Source organism: Melanaphis sacchari, unplaced genomic scaffold, assembly GCF_002803265.2.
Source record: "Melanaphis sacchari strain LSU unplaced genomic scaffold, SCAv2.0 Contig26_pilon_pilon, whole genome shotgun sequence".
NCBI classification, from domain to species: Eukaryota; Metazoa; Arthropoda; class Insecta; order Hemiptera; family Aphididae; genus Melanaphis; species Melanaphis sacchari.
The window spans coordinates 1,153,762-1,178,005 of NW_020271143.1; the positions used below are offsets into that span (position 1 = coordinate 1,153,762).

Consider the following 24,244-nt stretch of genomic DNA (forward strand, 5'->3'; position numbering starts at 1 on the left):
ATGAGAATTTATGTCACAATAATTTTTTTTTTTTTTTTATGAAAAAACATATAAAAAATATAGTTGATTCAACAGACAATATATATAAATATATATATAAAAAAAGTAGTAAAATAGTGTTCGATAGAACTAATGTATAAGTACATAAATACCATAAGTCTTCAATAATCTATCTTAAATAACTATTATTAGTTGTTATGGCAATGCTCAGGTCACAAAATATAAATACACATGTACAAATAAACTTAATTATTTAAAAACGCTTATAATAATATTTTAAAAACTTAACCTAAGTAGGATATCAATTTTATTTATCATACCATGTATGATAAATAGAACAAAAATATTGTATTCTAAAAATTGTTACAAACAATGAATAAAACAACGATATACACAATCATAATAAAATTCAATTATTAAACATAAATATTCAACAAAGCCTTTTACAGCTATTAGGTGATGGCGGTGGTGCGTTTGGGCTAAAATAAGTGCTTGATGATGGCGAATGTGAGCGAGGAGTAGGGGGTGGGGGACAAGGTTCAAGGGGCATTGCAAAATCAGAATCATCATAAATATCAGTGGGCAAATCAGTTTGTGAACACAATGTGGGGCAAGGAGGTTCATAACGATCATCATATCGCAGATATTGATTTGTTCTGATGTAATCATTTGTTTGCATTGTTAGCGTAGTTGTAGGACTCGGTGGTGGATTCAGGGGGCTACAATTTGATGGCGAGATCAAATCAATATGTGTTCCATTTTGCATTGCTGTATAAGCAGATGTTGAAGAATATTGTCTGGGAATTGGTATAGCAGTGTACGTAACTATATTATTGCTAGTCAGACTTGGACTATGGTCTAGATCACTGAAAACAAAAAAAAGAAATGGGAAATTTATAAATCAATATTTTTACACAGTAAAGAAATATTATTTAACATACCTTTTAGCACAGCGATATATAATGACCAACAACAAACTGAATACTGTTACAAAGAAAATTATTGTGAAGAACAAAGTGTCCTTGAATGATTTATCACTTGTGGGGCTTGTGGTGTGTCCCGCATTTCTAATCAACGAGCAAGCCAAATAAGTTTCATCAGATCCATCGATGCAATGTTTCCAACCATCACAAACTTCTTTAACCGGTATACATGCACCATTAGAAATACATTGGAACCTATCATTTGAAAGCAATCCAGCTTCACAACACCGAGATTCATCTGAACCATCGGAACATTGTTTAGTACCATCACACACCCAGTTTTTGTCTGAAACAATTAAAAATATTAAAATGTTTACACAAATTTTTGCTTTGCGGTGAATTGATATTTTTGAATATGTACACACCTATACAATGGCCGTCTAAACATTTGAAATGATGTTTATTGCATTCTAAACAATTGACTTCGTCTGAACCATCATGGCAGTCTGTTTGGCCATCACAGCGCCATATCAGAGGCATACATTCAGGATTCACGGAATTGCATATGAATTGCTCGGGGCCACAAACCGGTACATTAACACATTGGCGGTCATTCATTATCAGGCCTAGAGGACAAGAGCATTGATGGTTGTTGGATGTACTCTCATTGTTCCCAGTAACAATGCACAAGTGTGAACACATACCATGCTTGTTCATTGCACTACATGGATGCGATGCTAAAATCTAAAAATATAAATAGACATAATTTAACAAAATGAGTAAGAGGACAGATAAATAGATCAGAAGAATAAACATATTGATTAAAATTACTTTCATAAAATTAATAATTTAATAGACAGTTTTTAAAGGAAATTTATGAGCATATGGAGTAATAACTTAAGATTATAAAATGTAGAGTTTAAATGTTAGTTCAGCATAAACTTTACTTTATTTTTTAGTGAAATACGGATGAATACTTATATTATAGAAAAGATAAAAATAAAAATATTACCTCAGGAGTAGGGATGTATATCGAAATTATATCTACTAAATGTGGATTTTGATTCATGACAGTGCTTCCTTCACTAACAACACCAGTGGATTTATTAACTCTTTCAATAGCTTGTTTTTCTTTATCAATCCAATACAAATATGGTCCAAGAACAGCTATATTAGTGATTAGAGCACCATCAAATGAAATCAACGTTTTTCTAAAATAATAAATTAAAATTGAACATTATTTTGATCACTTAAATGCTCTATAATAATGTATACACAAGTTAGGAAAAATAAATAGAATATATTTAAAATTAATCAAAAAAATAATTGTAAATTAATAACAAATAATTATGTATTAAGTATTAACAATGTTGTATTAAAACAAAATTAACTTTATAATTAAAAAAAACATGTACTGAGATTATATAAACATAAATAAACTAAAATTTAGGAATTCCTTGTTTGAACAAAACATTAAATTTGTAAAATCAATTTAATTATTATGTAGACAAAAGTTAAGTAGAAATAATATAAGACTAGACAAGATATTACTATTTCTTTAGTGTCAGCTTTAAGATTTTTGAGGCCCTGATCAAAATATGCTACACCCTTTCCTTCACCGCATTGCACTCTTCTAACTTGTTATAACACTAGTTACAAGTTATTGTTTATTGAAATATATATTACAAAATAAATTGTATATTTAATAATGTTCAAGAAAATAACAAACCTACATTTCATATTTATTTATTTCAAAAACTTAAAATTTATAATTTTGTGTAAAATGCATATTATGCATACTTAAATTTTTATAACCTAATCAAATAAATTTATATATCATAATACATAAACAAATATTTATTGTTTGTTTACCTTTGATAACCATGAAGATCACAAACATCTACTTTACTCGAATAGGAAAAATAAACCATATTTTGTACCCTGTCAACAGTAAGTGCTTCAAGAGATAACAAATCAGAAGCGATGATGACTCTATTATGGCCATCAATACGAGATCTTATTACTCGGTGTTGACTTCCCAAATCAGTCCAATAAATATAACTAGAATTTTAAAACAATTTATCCAATTAGAAAACCAATAACCTAGAAAATATAAATAATTACCCTTTTTCGGGATGTATTGCCAAATTTCTTGGTTTTTCTCCATCAAAGCTTTTAAATATAGATCCTTGGAAACTGCTATTTGTTAAACGAGTAACGTTTATAGTATCTGTTACCGTACAAGTCCAAAACAACAATCTGTTATATGGATCCAAAGCAAGATCATACAAATTGTATTTATAATCATTGTTTCCAATAAACATACTCGGATTTGAACCATTCTCGTGGCAACGTTTGATCATTTGTGTTCTACCATCAATCTAAAAAACATATAATTATTAATATTATAAGTTGAGAAGTTGAGGTTTTTAGGTAATAAATAATAATAAATAATTTTACCCAATAAATCATGTGCGATATTGGATCATATTCAACAGCTTTTACATGTTTCAATCCTATGACGGGGAGTGAAGAATCAGAAGAATCATCTATATCCATCACCACTCTATAGAATGTTGTTTTCTGTGCCACAATCAAGAAACTATTTGGTGCTAAATAATGAATAACAGTAATTAGTTTTTAAATAGTGTTAAGAGTAAGATTTTAGTTGATATTTTAAACTTTATTTGATTACAATATCTGAGCAACATTTTTCTTTTATTTGTAAATTAATAATAGTTTGTTTGAAAAAAATAAACTAAAATTATAAATACAATTTTAGCAGTGAAAAGTAAATATTTATTCAATAAATTATATTTACCGGAGCAAGTGTTATTTTTAAATAATGTGAAATGTGTTTCACATGAACAGTGATATGATAATGGTTCATGATCTTTTGTTGATCCTTTTACGAGACACAACTGTTGGCATCCTCCATTATTTATAGCACATGGATTTGTTCCGGTTTGACTTGCTTTATCAAATGTTATCAAATCCGTAACATGATCTAAATTTATTTTAGTCTGCTTTAAAATTACGCCACTTTGAATATCGACTTGGAAATAAGTTCCATTTAACCAATCCAACCAATATAAAGAACCCTAAATTGTTTTCAATAATTAGTACCATAATTTAGACTAAAATAATTATTATTTTACAGAAGTTATGTAACTATTTATTACCCTGAAATACGTTATGGCAGAAAGATAACCACCAAAAGGAATAGACACAATTTTACTTTGACGTTTTCCATTAAAATCAATACTTTCAATGGATCCACTATTTGGTGTTAATGTTGTCCAATAAATCAAACCACTGTCATAATCTGAAGTAATACTTATGACTCTACCAATCTTATTTATCAAACAATGTTTCCCTTCACCATTCATGGATGCTTTATGAATTGAGCCAGTAATGCCATCTAATTCACTCCAATACATAAATCTAATAAATATAAAAAAACACATGAATTAAATAAAATGTAACAGGTAAATATATTAACTATGTTATAAAACTAACCCTTTTTTAGGATCAAGTAATAAATTTTTTGGATTTTTAATATCATTCCAAAGTAAAACTTTACGCATTGTTCCATCTAATCTAGACACTTCAATTCGCTTAGTGCCAGAATCACACCAATATAAGTTACCACCAATCCAATCAACAGCTAATCCTATAAAACATAAACAATTTTTTTTTTGCATAATCTTTCAATCATAATACTTATATTTAAATTTTTTTTATGTTTAAAAATATTTATAATATTAATAAATATTAAAGTAAACAAAATATTACCTTCTGGGGATTGTAAGCCAAACGTAATAATTCTTTCTGCCATCGAACCATTTAAGTAAACTCTATTAATTGTTTTTAATTTAAGATCAGTCCAATAAACTCGTTTATTCTTAATGTCAACATCAACAGCACTGTAAGTTCAAAAAATAATTTAACAATAAATTTCATTTAATTAATTAACATTTACCAATATCAACATTTATAATTTTAATACTCAATGGTCCAAAAATAAACAAAAATTGTTTTCTAAATTTAAAAACAAAATTTATGTTGCACTTAAAATGTAATGTCATTTTCTAGCTAATTAAATAAATCAATTTTATAATATAATCTGCCTTTTAATATGACTTAAATTAATAAAATATAAAATATTGGCTTATAATAGTATAATAAGCTAGTGAATTTATCCAAAGAGTAAATACTTTTTAAAGAGTTTTCATGAATAGCTAATGCAGAAAATTTATACTTTACATTATTTATTATATTTTAATGAGTCCATTAGTTATGTCTGTGTATGAAGACATTTTATGAATTTATTAACTAACTAAATACTCATACTAATAATTTATACCACATAATGTTTTAGTTTTTGTATAAATATTATTAAAAAAAAATTACCTAGCTTCTTTTATTCCAGCTATAGGAATAATATCTGAATAATGACTATTTTCAGTACTTAATATTCCAATATGTTCAGATCGAGTAAATATTAGAAATGATTCAGACAATATACATGTTTTTCCATCCATAGCTAATTCATAATCTAGTTAACAAAGTAAAATAAATTAATGGTTATTATAAAATAGTAATTATAATTTTTTTCATGAATAATACAATGTAATTCAATAAATATATAATTAGACAGTAATTACCTATTTCACATGCACAAATGTAATAACCTTTAGGTTTATAAAAACAAAATTGACTACAATTTCCATTATTATCACTGCATGGATTTTCATTAAGAGGCTCTTTTAAATTTACAGCTTTTACACCCATTAAATTTGGTAATTGATCTATAATGATTTTACGGTCAGATCCAGTATTTTTATTCACTCTGTCAATTGTACGACGCTGCCAATCTGTCCAATAAAGGTAATCGCCCAATTGAGTTAAACCAAACACATGTGGTAAATTTTCGCTCACAAGCTCTTTACGGTTTTCCCCATTCATACCAACAACCTATAAGATAAAATATAATTTTAATAATTATATCAATAAAATACAAGACGATAAAAGTTAGTTTTAGTATTGGGGTAAATTAATTTTTAAAAGTAACCAAGTTATAAAATAAAAATATTATTAAATTACAACTTAAATTATGTTACATATAGAATTATAATAAATAACAACAATAAACTTTAGTAAATATTATGATAACCAACCATAAATAACACTAAACTTTTAAATTTGTTAACAAAAATTTATTTTAAGTAGTGAAACTATAATGCCACTCATTACTTTGCAGTTACTTACTTTAAAATAATTAACATAAAACACAAAATAAAAATTATGTTGCAGTTATGAGTAAAATATAAGTTAAGACTTTTCAGTAAAAAATGTATTAACTTACTTCTATTCTATCAGTTTTTGCATCACAAAAATAAAGAGTTCTTGCTTTAATATCTAAAGTTATTCCATTTGGCCATCCTAAATCTTCTCTAAGTAAAACAATTCTATCGTTTCCATCTAAATTGGAACGTTCAATTTTGGGTCTTTTGTCATACCAATCAGACCAAAATAGCCAACCCAATTCAGGTGCAACAGCTACACCTCTAGGTTCAACTAAATCATTAGCAACTATAACCTAAAAAAAAAATAAAACATATTTTGCTTTAGGATATGTTGTTTTTTTAGTTAAGTATTAAAAATAATTTACTCTTCTGTGTTTTCCATTTAATCTTGCAACTTCAATTCTATCTGTTCCAGTATCTGTCCAATATATGTTTCTTGCAACCCAGTCAATGGCTACTCCATCTGGATGGTATATTTCATTGGAAATGACAACTCCTTGATTACTTCCATTCATTTTTGCTCGTTGAATCATTTTTATCTATATTAAGAGATAGTTTTTAATTATTTGAATATTAAAACAAGCTTTAAATTTTAAATAATAAGTACTTCGTCATCAGTCCAATAAATATACCCATCAACAGGGTCATAATCTATGGCAATTGCATGAGCCAAACCAGTAAGAGGTATTGACATAATAGTATGATCTGGAGAATCTAACGATATTTGACAGATATCCGTTTTTTGTACAAGAAATAAAACTTCTTGAACACCTACAAAATTTAATGATTAAAAATAATATATAAAGAATTTTTATTCAATTAATATAGTTAAAACAAACCTTCTGCACAATTATGATAATCTATAAGCTTTATTCCTGTGGAACAAGCACATGAATATCCAGGAGAATTCGGAGAAAGAAGACACAAATCTGAACAACCTCCATTATTCTTATCACAGAGGGTAATTTTTTCTGGCTGTCGAGCAGGGTTCCACACACGAATATCCATTGGTACATTATTACTATGTATAATTTCACGGCTATTTCCACCTCCACTACGGTTTACTACATGAATTGACCTATCAAAAAAGAAAAATGATTAGTACAATTATCATACATGAAACCAATTTTATAAAAGTTACAAGCTTTCAACAAAAATAAACCATAAGGTAAAAAAAATAAACAGTAATGTTTAAAATTAATTAATTTTTTTTTCTATATACAATAACGATAAAAAATAAATAATAACATACATGAACAATGTTCTAAAAGGAGTTTAATGATATAATTAAGTATTATGTTGATATGTTTTAAATTTAAATAAACAATTTAGTTATTAAAAAAATATCTTAAACAAACCACGTCTTCCAATCAGTCCAATATAATCTATCTTGATATAGAGCAATACCATATGGATATGGTATTCCTTTTTCAAGAATAGTTCTTCTATTTCTTCCATCATAATCCATAATCTAAATAGAACAATTAAGACAAACAAATGTTGGTATATTAAAGTACTTAAAATAAAATGAAAATACTTACATCAATGAAACCTAGTTTTCCATCAACCCAGTAAATGTGTTTGGTATAAAAATCTATGGTCAAGCCATTTGGCCAAAATATATTATCACTAACTATGACTTTTCGTGTAGATAAATCTCCATTCATTCCTGCACGTTCAATTTTTGGAACTTCACCCCAATCGGTCCAAAACATTATACTGAAATAAAAAGAAATAATAATACAATAAACATAGAAACGTACATGTTAAGATAAAACATACCCATCCATAGGAACTAAAGCTATAGCACGTGGTTGATCAATATCTTCCCAATAAAGTACTTTTCTGTATTTACCATCCAATGATGCAACTTCAATTCTATTGGTATCTCCGTCAGTCCAATATATTTTTTTAGTAAGCCAGTCACAAGCTAAACCATCTGGTGTAATAATACCAGTGTTTAATATTGCCACCTATTTTATAAAAAAATAATTAAATGCAATATTAAAACTATGATATAATAAAGTCAATAAATATCTTTTCAAATAAATTATCATAATATAATATAAATAATAATTTCTTAAATTATAAGAGTGATCTCAAGTAGCAATACTTGGTATAACAAACATACATCAAGGTTAATACACTTGAAGTGTCACTTAATTATTTCAATAACTATCTGGGCAACAATTTTGCTTAGATAACACAATTAAATTAACTTTAGACTGCAGCCAATTTTCAGAAAAGAAAACTGATTTAATGAGAAAAGTGATCTGATCGTATCGCATGAAAATCAATCGTTGTTGCCTAGGATACTTTTATATGATACAGACTACATGTTTTTTTTCGATATATATTAAATGTTATTAATTTTAATGAAATAAAATAAGCAAATAATCCATAATTAATGTTATTTAAAATTATAAATTAATTAAAATAAAAAAAAACGTTTACTTTGTTACTAGCGTGAGTTCCATTGTAAGAAACGCATTGAATAGATTCTTGACCATGATCAGCCCAGCATATCAAAGATCCTTTATAATAGAAATCAAGTGCACTTCCTTCAACGAGATCCTGAATAAATAAGAAAGAATTAACATGATAGCTATACATTTTAATAAAATGGTATTTGATTATTAAGGTTAGACTGGCAAAACTGATAATAATTCAAAATAACTCAATTAAATAAATATTGTAAATATAACAAGGAACTTACTTTAACAATAACATTAATTCTGGTCATTTTTGACATATTAGCCATTCGGATATCTTTAGATGTCGTGTATATCAAATTTGGATAACCTAAAATAAAAATTAATTTTATAAATATTTTTTTTAAATATAATGATTGAACTACAACAGTACAAATCAAGTGTTCTGATATAGTTAATAAGTATGCATACATTATTTTTTAAGTTTTTTTGAGGTAATTATATTTTTGCAAATGTAGAATCAAAATATAAAATTAATAAATTTAATATGAGCAAAATATTTGAATTGATTCATATTAATACTAAATATTATTTTATATAAATTACATCATAGGTATTACATTACATTTCTTAAAAAATTACCATATCTTCATACATGCAAAAAATATTGCATCACGATAAAAATATTAATTGTATTTTATTATTTATGTCTATTCTTATTCTTTGATTAAAAATTGTATAAAGATTTAAATTAACGTAAAACTCGATGTAACAAATTTTGTTACAACAGGTGGGTGTATTTCAGTACATCACATAAGATTCCACAAAACCTAACTTAGGGTCTGTATGTCGCTTAATAATTTTAAAATAACATACATCAAAACAACAAAAATATCAAATAAGTAAAATACAAATTATTAACATTGAAAATCTAACTTAAAATGTTTATTAATTGACAAATTGGTTAAAAGAATGTGATTGCACAAGTATCTCCATCATAACTCATTGAATATAATGTGTAACAATATTGTACAACATCAGGCAAAGTACGATTGAATGTTGCAGAATTACTCAGCTGCTATGAAAACACACGTGAACCACCTGCGGAATCTGTAGTCAACACGGTATTCAAGTGCCTATTTGTGCATATAACGATCGGAGTACTGTTTGATTGAATGCGATGAGTGCACAACGACAGGTATCATCATGTGCACTAGGGATTCGAAAAAAAAAAAGAAGTACCAGAACGAGGGGGACTGAAGAAATAAACGAAATTTGTCGGTGGACGGCGAACGCGTTCGGTAAAGCAATGTGACAAGAATAAAAGGTCGCGACAATGACACGGTAATAATATTAACAACAACGACGACGGTCGTGTGTCATGGCGATGTAAACGACGAGATAATTTCACAAAAAGCCCAGTCCTCCGACACTAGGACTTACCGTTCACGAGCGACATCATCGCGGTACAGCACAGCGTCATAAAAATCCATGACGACGTCATCCTGGCGCATTTCCCGGTGACTGGTGTCCTGGACGTCTCGGGTAAAACAGTGTCGATCGCGGTTCGAGCGTCAGTGCTGGTGTTGTGATCGGCAATGACAACGGCGGCGGTGGCGGCGGCGGCAGAAGCAGCAGCAGCAGCAGCAGCAGCAGCAGCAACAGCACAAGGTTCACGACGGGCGGTCGTCCGACGGGACAATGGTCGTGTTGCGCATCGCCTTCGCTGTGGTGGAGGCGACTGATCAGCAACTCGGCCGACGGATCGCCGTTGCGCGTCCGGCGTCGTCGTCGGCATCGGCGTGTCGGTGCGATATTATTGTCGTTGTCGTCGTCGTCGTCGTCGTCACTACTATCATATTTTCGGCGAACGCAGCGTTAGAAAAGCGGCGGGTAAAAACGCGCGCCTCGTGTGTGCGCTCTTGCGCGTGCGCGCGATCGCGTTCCTGTGCGTGCGAACGGGCGGGCACTACGGGGAGTAAAGAAAATATTTGCACCCAAAGGGACCGGCGGGGGTGGCGGGCCGTCCGGCGGGGGTGGCGAGAATAAAAATATTCGAATCTCCGTCCGGACCAAAACCGAACTGACCGCTCGAAACGACTCGACTGGCACGGCCGATCGCGACGTGCCGGCGTACTATATTATGATATATTATTTTATTATTGTTGGATATTATTCGTTTTGTTACGGATGCACTTGTAATGGATGTTGACTTGTTGCAATAGCATTATCAGGACGTACGCACGCGTTATCACCGCTGTAAACAAACGAGCATGTTGTGGCCCGTGGGTGATGGCCGGCGACGATAACGCGGCGCGCACCGTCACGAGGAACGCGAGAAATTTTTCGCTCACGGCGCGTCGGTTCGCAGCGGGGCGCCTGGCCGATGCGCTGCGTTGCGCGTCGCGTCCGCCGGTCCACCTGTCGATTGTCTCTTCCCCTTCACCCCCTCCCATCACCCGTCATACAATGCACTCGGACAAAGCCGGTGGTGGCGCCGTCGCCACCACTCCCTAGAACGCAGGTGATTTTTATTTTCCTCTGCACTATAATACAATATTATATTACGTTTGTTGTATAAATATTTTACCAGCGAGACCTTTGTTAACGATTCCGCACTGGGTTACCGGCCCTACCGCAGATTTACACGTCGCACCTCTGACCGGGTGTACGACGGCAAACTACGCAACAAGACGTATACCGGGTATAGCCGTTAGTAGGTTCTACTGGTTACCTCCAAACTGACCGATGCCCGTCAAATAAAATACTATTGTTGCAGTACCTACTACTACATTATAATATGTAGTATTATAAAATGGTTAATCGTACTGTGAAAACCACTTGTAAGATACAGAGATCAATTTGTGCCGTGTTACAATTACAGGGAAATCACATAGTCTCTAAAACAAAAATTTGTATACTTGCCTGCGTAAAAACTTTCAAGAGACGTGTGACAGTCTGGAATACTAAAATAATCGTGATTCATTACACTTTTTGATATTCTCGGGAGTAGGTACCGTTTCTATTATTCTAATTTATTATCTGATTAAATTATCAATTTGCTTTTTCTCATAGCATACTTAAGAAATTATAGTCTCAACTTCTCAAGTATTAAACACTTTAATTATTAATAATACAGAATATTTAAGTTTGGATAATTTAAATAGACACAAATGCGAAGAGTATTATTTTTGTCACTTGGCTTCTAAGCTTTAAAGCGTAAGTAATAATAAGATACCTACTGTAAAATTGATATTAATTTATAGTAGGTACATTTGAATGTTCATAAAAATATTCCATTTAAAATTTCATTACCTAAATATATATATATTATATATATTATAAAAGATCAATAATTATTTTTGATACCATATAATTTGAATTTATTGAGGTTGTCAGTTGTCATTATTTAAAGGAAATTTATCATTAATGTTGGTTTATTAACGTCATTGATGGTTATAAAAACTTTTACTTATAGGATAAATCTTTATTAGGTATACAACGTTTTTTATATCCAATGTCGTTAAAAATAGAACTGTAACTTTTTTGTTAAAAAAAAAAAAGCTGTGTAGTTATAATAATACAAATATCATGTATAATAAATTACAATAATAACATATTAGATATTAGTGGGTACTAGGAACACTAATACTTATCTATCAAAAAAAGAACAGTCTATATTAAGAAGATTATTTAGACCTTTGATACACACATATAGTTAGACGCTAGATTCACAACTCATTGATTATCTTTAGGAATATTATTATATTTTTTATTTTTTTTTATGTATATAAGATAACCTCTTGGCTCAATTTGCTGCTTTGACCTTTATTCATATCATAAACAAAAAAATGTTTATCATAATGTATATTTTACAATATATATTAGCTATAGCTTTTAGTACCGTAAATCTGGGAAATAAATCCATTATCATAATATTCATAACTATTATTATAAAATTGTACTTCGTAAAATATAATAAGAATAAATATATTTATAAATAATTTTGTGTAAAGCTGTCTCTATTAAATTGATTTAAAGTATTCTAAGCTAAACTTATTCAAAAAAATGAATAATAATAATAAAATATTGTTTTATTAGTCACTTTTAGGAACTTTAATTTTAATTGAATAGTTATTTAATAGGTACTAGTTACGAAAATGATAATAAAATTAATTCATACGAGTATGATAATATAGAAAATGATTGAAATTTTTTTTCTTAAAAGTTTTCCTCACATTTTTTTAACTATTTAATAATTTAATGAATTTAGAACATTTGTAATATTTTTTGAATAAAGTGTTTTAATTTATATTGGATAAGGAAAATACATAATATGTACAATAGTATAATTTTTTAGACGTTACGTTAACATTTTATACTTATAAAAAACGTGTTATCTCTTGTTATGTATTACGGTGTGATTTAAACAAAATTAATTCAGATAAAAAGGGCTTTATTTTTTTAGCGTTCCAAGTTACATTCAAGATCATAAAAAACATATAAAGAAATAAACTGATCAGAGATCATAAAAAAATAGAAATCTGGTGGCAAACATTATTAGAAAATGATAGCATACAATTATATAATCCATATTATATTATCTATTGACTATCAATAGCGAGAGAGAGAAAAAGTTAAACAACTAGGACATTTTTTAAAGAAAAGATTTAAGATCCACAATAGGGTTCATCTATCAGGTTAAATACTTAAATGTAATTTGTATTTTTAATATCGCAAAACGAATGTACCATGTTCATACCTATTATGCAACATTTTATTTTTATAAGCGTTTGATGTGGAAATTTGCAAATTATTTCGTAGATAGATAATTAAAAATTAATACAACTTTCAATTTTAATAGCTAAGTCTTGAAAATTAATTATAAGGTTTTTCATAAGCTGTTCGTATAAGAACCTCAAGAATGCACATGCAAAGTATTTTTTTTCCAAGGCATTTCAAGTTAAAATTTTGATTGTCATTAGTTATAGATTATATTATTATTATAACTATTAGAAATTTGACGATTATGGTCAATATGGACAAATTTTTAAGTATGCATATAAAATTAAAACAAATCTTACAATTAAATACTTATGAACACAACTAAAGATTGCAATACAATTATTATTTTTAATTTTGGGAATAGTTTTAATTTACGTACATAAATACGAATATCAATTAGGTAATTATGTATTAATCTTAACAAATAACGATATAAGATTTACGTAGATTTAAATATTCGTTAAATTTGTCTTGAGTTTTTTATATTAACATAAAAATATGTCCATAATTTTATTAATAAGCGAAAAATCATAAAAATTAATTATTGTAATGATTGTTTGTATTACTATTATCTAAAAATTTCAACCAATCAAAACAGAAAACGATAAAAAGATAGATTCAATTGTGAATTGAACTCAGTTCAAATTGTCAAATCAGTCTCAATTGAACTGTGAACTCAGTGAAGTCGAGTAATACAGCTAGTTTTGTATAAATATACAATATGTAAATATCTGCTTATCAGCTATTTATTCAGTTATATAGTTTGTACTTGATTTAGGAAGATATAATATATATAAGATTATTTAAGAATACAAATAACTTAGTTTAATAAGCTTTTATTTCTTAAAATTTTATATCATAGTCCATTTGTTAGTAGCTATTAACAGTTTTGTTTATCTAGGTAGGTATTAATTTTTTTCCCACGATTATTAAAAAAAAAAGAAATACCTACATATTTATGAAATATAATATAGCTATTAAAACATTTTGGTGAACACGATAAAAGCTTGTCTCTATTTAAAGTTATTCAGTTAGTTTGCTTTAAATTGTTTATTCTGTATTATTTACAATATATGTATTATGATTGATAAGATTGGAATTTTTATATTTTAATTTTAAAATAAGACATAGGAATTTTTAAATCGTAACATTTTACATAAGTACCGATTAATAACTCGTATAAAAATTCAATTATCGTAAAAAGCCAACAAAAGAACGTAAACAATGTTCTTTACGTATTTACTTTGAGTTTGATAATAGGTCATAATACTAAAATTAAAAACACAAGGTTAGTTCTGTAGAATCCTAATTTTCTACGAGTTAGAGAAACAAAACAAATAAGTAGTGCGTTGATTTCCTTTTAAAGTTGTTTTAATAGATTATAAAATACAGAAGTACATGAAAAAACAGGCCCTTGTTCAAGAGCTAATCGAACCATAACAAAGCGTCAAATTGATATATAATAATGTCACCAAAAAGTCTTTAAAATACCTTTATAATACAAACCTTAGTTGGTAATTTAATTTGTGAAGAATACGCTGATCATAAGTATCAATTGAAGTCTGAAAGGTATCGCTAACGGTAATATAATAATCCTGATAGAGTAAAAAACATCATCAGTTTAAACGAAAATTAAAAATTTTCGAGTAAACAAAAATGTGTATTTAAATCATAAATACCTATTAAAAGTAAAAAAAAAAAAAATCCAGGTTGTAATTCACGGATTGCTCCTAAAAACTGAAATACATGATATTAAAAGAAACTTAGTTAATAAAAGTAATTTTGCATGCAATATTTCGGACATTCAAATTACAAGAAACTGAATCCAAAACATAAATTAACAAATGGATGCTAATAAAATTATCTTCAATACTTTAAACTTTTCATCATTACATAGTTGTAGTATTACTATTTATAGACTATGAATTATTTTCGAAATATTTAGACTAATTTCAAACAATTGACTATTTATAACTTGAATTTATTCACACCGTTCCATAGTACACACTATATAGGTTTAAGGTTATATGCATTATGCATTGAGACTGATAAAAATTAATTTAACTCAACACATTAAGACGACTAAAATAACATTTTGCTGTTTATAGCAATAATAATTTATTGTAAATATGTATAAGAACTTAGAAAATTATAAATGAGAATACGTTTATAATTATTCTCAATAATTTTTGTTTTATTGTCAAATAAAATGATTGAAAAAAAAAAAAAAAACAATATTTTTATAACTCTAAATAATATCGGTTTGTAATTAATTAACAATTTCATATTGATCATATGTTGTCCAACAATAAATCAATACCAACATATTTATTAATTAGCTAGTGATATTTAGATCCTATCGTTTGAATATATTTTTATGAGGTATAATGTTTACCAAAAACTAAATCGTTACCTATTTATTACAATTATTAAAACAACTAAATTTTATACAATAGTAACAGTTAAAAAATGTAAAAAAAAAATAGTTTTTAAAACAAAAATCACAATATCTATTACATTAAATATGAATGTTAAAATTAAAAAATATATATTATACTTAAAAAATAATTAATTTAATTAACATATATATAATTGGTTGAAAAAATAAAAAATAAAATCAGTTGTAAAATATTGAAAACGCAGTTGACAGCATTATCTATAAAACATATTTAAGCAAATTAAACCTTATTAAAATTAATTAGTGGGTTTACATCATTTACAATGAATAAATTGATATTAAAATAAATTGTAGGAAATAAATACTAAATGATCAGAAATTTTATTATAATTTAAAGTGGCCAGTACCTATTTAATTATAAAAAAAATATTATTTATTAACATATTGATGTTATTATAATCAATGGTTACAAATTTATGATAAAACGGTTTGGTTAAAATTTATAAAAAATGATATCATTGTTTATAGTTTTTAAACAATTTAATGCGTTTTTAAAATGTGTTTCTAACACTTAAAGCCTAAAGAATAATAATTAATAATATTACCTATAATCCCTAAATGGAATTTTAGTTGTACCTACGTAATGAAATATACTAAGTATGGCCATATGAGCTATGTCAATATTACAATCATTTTTATGATTATTAATTCTACTAAAAGAAATAATTAGGTACTTATAGTAAAATATGTTAAAATACTGTCTTACATTATTGAGGCAAACTAACTTGATCATTAGTAACGTAAATTACGGACAACACCTTCCCGAAACAAGCTTTTGTTTTGACGTTTGTGTGTCTCAATAACTCCAAACGACCGTGTGGTTTTTTCGGACTTTGGTTGAGTTTTACTAAAAACTGGAGTTCGGACAGTAGATGTAACATTATGTACTTGTTTTTCAAATTCCAGTTCTAATGATTTAATTTCCTTTAAACAATGAAATGAAATTTTTAAATTTAAATATATTTTATATTTTATAATGGGTAAAAGTAGTATTGTCCATATTACTTAGGATTTATCAAACAAAATACTGCAAGAAAAATTATCTATTTAAAGACTACCACTAATGTTTTTATCAAATTTTGAACATTTTGAACTAAACTTAAAAATACGTGAAATTAATATTGATTTAGTAACATTAAAAATAAAATAATCTAAATAAAAAATAGAGCAATAGAATAATAGAGTAAATATTCAAGTAAAAAATTATTTTAAATTAAGGAAGGAAAGAATTCTTATACACGCATAAAATGTTTAAAAAGTATATTTCTTTATTCATGAATAGATTTCCATTTAGTACTTAATCGTGAATTATGTTTGAGAGGACGTTTTAGTTTTTTTTTTTAAATAAGATAAAAATATATTAAGAACACCAATTCTATATATTTCACAGCCTTATAAGTATTAAGTGTCTTATGTCTACCATTGTTAGTTTTTGCATAATAATTGTAAAATTATAGAGAATAATTAATTCTAACATACAGATGAGCTATCTCACCAATCAACTTTTAATTATAACATCAAAAGATGATATATTTTTGGAAGATTATAATATATGTATTTCTCATCTATTTAAAATATATAATAATTAGTATTAATTTTACCTTTTTAAATAAAATACCTATATAAATTTTTTATTATACCTATATTATTTAAAAGACTAGTATGTCATAATTCATAATCGTCAAAATATTATAAACTTTAAGTATTCAATTGCAATTTTTATTTTAAATCCGTTATAGAATAAATAATTACTATTCTCTATAAGTAAACTTTAAACACAAAATTTGGGGGATGGCATCTTTTTAATTTTGTATTTGCTTATATTTTAGAATTAACATGATAATAATCACCTGTGTTATGGAATCTATGTTTTTAATAAGCCTCCCTGTGTATTTTATCTTTTGTTTTTCATTGTAATGTCCCCAAGCTTTGGCATATGCTTCTAAAATTTCACTTTTTTCAATTTCAATTTGTTTGTTCTCAATTTCCAATTGCTTACATTTGAGCTGATATTCAGTCAATTCATTTTCTAGATGACACAAATCTGTTTTAAACTGTTTATTATCTTTGTCGTGGCTAAAGGTACAAAAATCAAAACATTATAGCATAAAAAATTAACACAGAAAATTAAAACTATAAATAACTTTTTTAAAAAAAAAGAAGAGTAAAAATCTTAGGTAAACCTAATTCAAATCTCCAATATATTTAAATATATCTTAACCAATTTCATACATATCACATTATTTTAAACTACAACTTGTTATTATATTATTTATAATCTACTAAATTGTGTTGTTTGTATACACTTCTTATATGGTACTTACAATTATTAAGATTAACTAAATTATGAAAATGCACAATAAAAAAAACAATTTACCTGTGGTATTCTATTTGAAGATCTTCTAATTCTTGATCAATGTCTTGAGCTCTTTGAGTTTGTATTACTATTTCTTGACTAATATCCATTTCATCCCAATGTTGTTGAATCATTGATTCATTTTGATTTAATAATTCTTCTTTTTTCTCTACTACTTCAATTTCTGTCATAGCTTTTAGTTCAAGCTCTTTCCTATTATTTTCCATTTCATCAAGTTGTAACTGCAAACCAATTTTTTGCATATTGAGTGAAATGATTTTATTTGTCAGATACTGATGTCTTTGAAACAAATCCTTTACTAATTCCCATAAGCCGATCATATCTTCTAAATTATGTTCACTGTCCTGAGAGATTTTCAACAAACCAATATTTTCAATGGCATAATTACAGTCAAGTGGTACATTGAATTGGAAATGTTTTAGATTGTAAATAGTGTGTTTTATTGTGTTATTAAAGTCATTTTCGTTCATCAATGCATAAGACAGTTCTTTGATAGTAGCTTTCTCAATGATACTAATACATTTATCACAATCAGATTTCAGCAGTTTGACTTCTTTAATTAATGGACAATTTTCTTCCAAATTGGTCAAACATGAATGCAGTTTATCCTGGTTAGATTTAAAAATAGATATTTTATCTAAAATACAATTGACAAGCAACATACTTTTGTAAAGAATGTTGGGCGCATGTTCTTCGCAAAACTGTTGCAACGTGTCACGTTTCCATTTGGTTTCGTTTAGTGCCGTAGTAAGTGAGTTAATAATTTTCAATTTTTCCGAGTTGTACAGTTGCAAGTTTTCAATCTTGATTGTTTTTAAGTCAATATTTTCTTCCAGCTGTACCACTTGATTTAGTAAACTATCAACAATATCTTGGAAATGTTTTCTTTCTACAATAATATTTTCACTAATGAGATCCATGTTTTCTTCTAACGTTATCTCTTTGTTTTTTAAATATCGTAAGTTATTTAAACGAATAAATCTAGAATCACTAAAAAACAATAATTATAAGTAGTTAAAATTATTTGTTTTCAAAATCATTTAATGACTTTTAAAAATATTATTATTTAAACTTAACAAACCTGTAAGAACATTGTGTCTTTACGAAATCAAATGATAGTTTTCTTAGTTCTGGTGTTAAGGTTAATTTTTTTCTTCCAGAAGACTTAACAAATTGAAAAGTTGTAAATTATTATAAATGTATAATATATTTTAATATTTATGATCATATAATTTTTTTAATGTCTATATTGTATAATATTCAATAATTTGGACTTCAAAGTTTTCTAAAAAATTAATTTGATTTTTGGGTAAAATTTTTTTTTAATATAGGATAAAAAAAACTTACAAAGAACATTATATTACATTTTTAAATCTTAAAAAAGAAAATAAAATTTACTATGAATTTCTAAGACTACAAAATATTTTGATGATTTCCGTTATTTTACGAATCTTGTCGAAATTCTAAATTTAAATGCTTCATTGACAGTATAAATTTTCGATATAATGTAATTAATAAGTCTATAATTCATGAGGAACCTTGTATTCAATTTTCAAACATATTTACGATAATTTTTTATCTACATTTATATAAAAATAATAATATAAATTATATAAATAGCTCAAAAAAAAAAAAAAAATCTAAGTATTTAATAAATGTTATTTTGTATAGAAAAAGACTTTACAAATAATTTATGAAAGTTTCATATACCTACTGTTATTTGTTTTCAGCATATTCCAAAAACAATATTTTGTAAAATTCTGGATTTGCGACGTAAAAATTTCCATTTTACCGATTTTTTTGTTTCTCTCAGTTATTTTGAAAAATATTAACAATTTTTAATTTTGACCTTATTAAAGTATAGACTAGACCCAATTTTCTATCCAAAACTTCCTTCAAAGCGAAAATGTATATATTTTCCAATTACTTATCATGTATATAAACAAAAAAAAAAAAAAAAACGCCCATCATTATGAAATTAATATTATATACATTGCTCCGCATATAATCTAAAAGAAATAAATACTTTATTTTATCAAACTTTATATTTTATTTTGCATGAGACGCTATATTTCAGCGATCCCCACTACGTGGCCCACATTAAAATTAATTTGTTCATTCTAAAGCTGGGGCTTAGCTAGTAAAATTTACGTTCTACGTCGAATGTAGAATTTGCCACTAATATGGACGGCGAAAAATATTATTCGATAAAATAGAATCATTTAATTAATAAATAAATATTTTCGTCGTGCGCCGTGTGTGCGCGAACAACACGTGCCGTGATTAGTCGCGATTTTCTGTTGCGGTGCAAAAAACCCATGGTCGACGGATGGTGTATGTAGAATGCGCCGAAAATATTTGCGTGCCGCGTGCGCTATTGTGCGCTATTAAGCAGTGAATAAAATGAACGTCACTTATTATCTTATTATTTTTATTTATTTTATCTTTCTATTTTAAACTTGTAGAATTACCAGTTGGACAGATAAGTAGGCACCTATGATTATGAGTTTATTAATTTCCACCATGTAGTATCATAAAAAATGTATGCGGCCCGCTAATAATTTTCAAAAATTACATTTGGCCCATTCTATAATCCTAGTGAGGACCGCTGCTATATTTAATACTATTACTTACTCAAGGTCTATTTTTGTAGTGTATACCTAATATTACGTAAAATGCACAATTTTTAAATGTAATGTAAAATTTGTGATAGCACACACACATTATTTAGGTGCTAACTTAAAAGTGTATAATATATGGTATTGAGGTAACCATTTACTATAATTATAATGCATTAATAGTATTTATTTTATGATAGTATATTAATAAAGAAAAATGAACTATGTTTGCCAATTATTTTGTAGGCATTTGTTCCAAAATTGATTTAATTTTTTTCTTGTGTATTTTTCTAGTTTACTGAACAAAGTGTATAAAAAGTTAATTAAAAAAAAAATATTGAGCTTTAGTACATACAAATTATTACAATTAGAACTATTCATGAATTTATTAAACTTTAAAGTATCGTAGAATAAACTAACGAACTGAAATTGATATTAATATTAAATTGCCCGTTAGATTTTTCAGGAAAAAAAGTTTACAGAATCTATTAAAAAATAAAGTTGATTGTGCTATCGATACAACTGTGTGTTTAAAAATTTTGAAATTAAGATAAAAATATTACCAGTTATAAACAATGAAACGTCTTTTTTCGTTTCTTATAAATTTTCATATCATCGATCTTTAAAAATTGAAAATCCAGGTATAACAAAACTATGTACTCCTTATATAAATATAAATACAAGACACTATACGTCTATACCTAGGTATTCAGTAAACACTTTTCAATCGAATTATTTTTAGATGTGTATAACTGTATAAATTAGTATATCAAAAATATTAACGGAAATGGATAAAAATTAATCTAATGTAAATAATTATTGACTGTAAGCTAATAAACCGTTATCAAAATTAACCATTAAACAACATAATTTGCTTAATAAATTCTTTCAAGCGAATCAAAATTACTCACATGCGTTAAACGTTAAACGCTTATAATTTTGTTAGGTTTTCAATCTTTTTAAATATCTATGTCTTATATCGAACTTTTAAATTTTGTAAATTAAAAATACATCTCCAATTATTATTTAAGAGGATTTCATTACATGTGATGTGTTATAACACTTATAACTTATTTGTTTTACAAGTTATAAACGTACCTATAAATAGCGATCATAAAATTGCGTATAAACTGCTTAACGCATTTTCTACTTGAATACACTTACTCGCTAGACATTAGCTTTAAAATTTGTATTTTTTTCAATAAATATTTTATATTCTTTATTGTAACTCACTGAAAAATTGTAATATCATAAAACGCCATTATATAAACATAAATCATGTTTTTACTTTTACATTTTGATTAAAGGTCGATTCGCTTTAATTTTAAAGTTAACAAAAACAAAACCACTACAGGTAAATATAAATTTTTTATGTTGTAGGTATACAATACTGAGACAAAAAGTACGTGGCACCCTCGTAATATTTATAAATGATAAATAAATAATATCATTGTATTTGGAGATATTATTCAAAACTCGGAATTACAGTGACGTAAAAAATATATTCTCTCAAAATATTTAAGATAATATAATAATAATTATGAATTGTTGATTATAATTAGGGCCTGGAATTATATGCACTAAAAATGTATTAAATATGAATGCATTTATGTACTCATTATTATTCAAATATACGAAAATATGCAAAAAATCGATTAAAAAAAATGTCTTTTATTTTCATTAAGTATAAATAAATAAAATCGAATGAAAGTTACACACACACGGATCACGATGAATGTATGATTCACTAAAATCTACTCAATAACAGATTACTACTTGTCCCGATAGGTGTCAGATAAGATAAGAAAACGATTTTGTCAAATTACATTGACTATAAATACGTTATTTTAATTAAAATAAGCAAAATATTACATGTTTGTAATAAAAACCGTATATATGCAATGAAAAAATCGTAAAATATAGAAATATTCTGTACATATCAAAAAATGACAAAATATGCAAAAATATGCAAAATAAAACTTTATATTTCGGATCTATTTCGAACCTAACTATTTTTTGGACTATCTAGAAAAACCACGCAAATGCATAAAAATCCGGGCTTTAATTATAATAATTAAGTTTTGGTTACGGGTTTTGAGCGATAAACAGATTTTGGGTACCTATAAGTAGGGTTGTTAGATTTTAAAATCATCAAACCAAAACATCATATTGGATAAGCTTTTCTTTTTTAGCTTTAAGTTTAAAATTTTTGAAGCTTTTTTTAAAAAAAAAAGATAATTAAACCTGACATGTCGATAACATAATAGTATAATACGATAATGATATAATGACAACATGTGTCTATGTAGTATGTACCTACAATATTATTCTTTATTTTATTATTAAAGTATTTTCTCTCGTCTTTCATTAACCGGGACAAAATTAATGACCGACCCGCCGGCCGGGACACCAGGACATGCTGTTAAAACCGGGACGAATGGCAAGCCTATACGGTAGATATAAGGCACTATATATACAACAAACTCTAAGTTTATAACATCAAATGATTGTTTTTTTTTTTTTTTTTAAAAAAAAGCACATGTAACTGATTTACGTAGTTTTCATTTTCAAGTACCTAACATGAATTTTATTAGTTTTGGAAATAGTGGAAACTCGAAAAGTCTTTACCTGATTGTTTCTGTAAGACGGCTGACACGAATAATCGTTCTTCACCGCTAATGCCGTGTTGCCGCAATCATCGTAAACCACTGCTGCCGCTGTGGAGTTAACCAGACTCGACATCGTATTAGTATTATCACAGAACAAACCTATTATATTAATATTTTAATTATATCGAGCACTTAACAGATGAATAGAAATCGAAAAACATAAAACAGATTTATCTGTACAACATTAGCAATAACGAACCGCGTATTACGATTATGCCGATCGATCGATTTTATTCCGTCAGAAACGTGTTATTTAAAATATTATAATACTGAGTAAACGTGGATTATATTTCAACAAATCGACTACAACGAGTAATAAATTATGACCAATATAATAACATATACAATATATTATATATGTATATAATATTGTTTTATAAATATTTATATTTATACATATACATATATAATATATGCACTTGTAAATAACTATTATTATATGTTTTTGATGAAATTCAAATATCTGATAGACATTCGCACAGCGATTTTCGGTAATTGACTGTTGTCGAAAAACGTTTCGTGGAGAAAGTAATAATATTTTATCGGTATTATTATAGTTGTTTCCGTTTCTGTTGGTGTGTAGAGGAGAGGTAACACAACGATATTCGATAATAATGATATTATGGAAACCCCGCACGATCACACGCAATCATCTAATATTAGATGGATTCGT

General features: G+C 27.1%; 2 protein-coding genes across 4 annotated transcripts; both read right to left on the reverse strand.

The window, feature by feature from the left end:
• Window positions 1–361: 361 nt before the first annotated feature.
• LOC112595291 (low-density lipoprotein receptor-related protein 6) lies at window positions 362–10,462 on the reverse strand. The gene is made up of 23 exons (XM_025340432.1): window positions 10,108–10,462; window positions 8,949–9,034; window positions 8,687–8,806; window positions 8,015–8,205; window positions 7,774–7,951; window positions 7,591–7,703; window positions 7,072–7,310; window positions 6,840–7,003; window positions 6,598–6,771; window positions 6,292–6,525; window positions 5,591–5,900; window positions 5,337–5,481; window positions 4,719–4,849; window positions 4,443–4,596; window positions 4,106–4,367; window positions 3,745–4,024; window positions 3,384–3,535; window positions 3,048–3,304; window positions 2,796–2,984; window positions 1,936–2,134; window positions 1,349–1,667; window positions 942–1,269; window positions 362–866 (listed from the first exon to the last, which is right to left on the reverse strand). Exons 1-23 carry the CDS (start codon window positions 10,460–10,462, stop codon window positions 431–433), a joined length of 5,016 nt encoding a protein of 1,671 aa, XP_025196217.1. The 3' UTR covers window positions 362–430.
• Window positions 10,463–16,063: 5,601 nt separating this feature from the next.
• LOC112595323 lies at window positions 16,064–23,886 on the reverse strand. 3 transcript variants are annotated; one of them, XM_025340476.1, is made up of 7 exons: window positions 23,771–23,886; window positions 23,531–23,670; window positions 19,366–19,448; window positions 18,285–19,274; window positions 17,758–17,983; window positions 16,614–16,831; window positions 16,064–16,105 (listed from the first exon to the last, which is right to left on the reverse strand). In XM_025340476.1, exons 2-6 carry the CDS (start codon window positions 23,642–23,644, stop codon window positions 16,640–16,642), a joined length of 1,605 nt encoding a protein of 534 aa, XP_025196261.1. In that variant the 5' UTR covers window positions 23,645–23,670; window positions 23,771–23,886; the 3' UTR covers window positions 16,064–16,105; window positions 16,614–16,639. The 3 variants fall into 3 exon arrangements, with proteins under 3 accessions (XP_025196261.1, XP_025196259.1, XP_025196260.1); XM_025340474.1 differs by having other exon boundaries at window positions 23,531–23,886; XM_025340475.1 differs by having other exon boundaries at window positions 16,066–16,105; window positions 16,633–16,831; window positions 23,531–23,886.
• Between the last annotated feature and the right edge of the window lie 358 nt (window positions 23,887–24,244).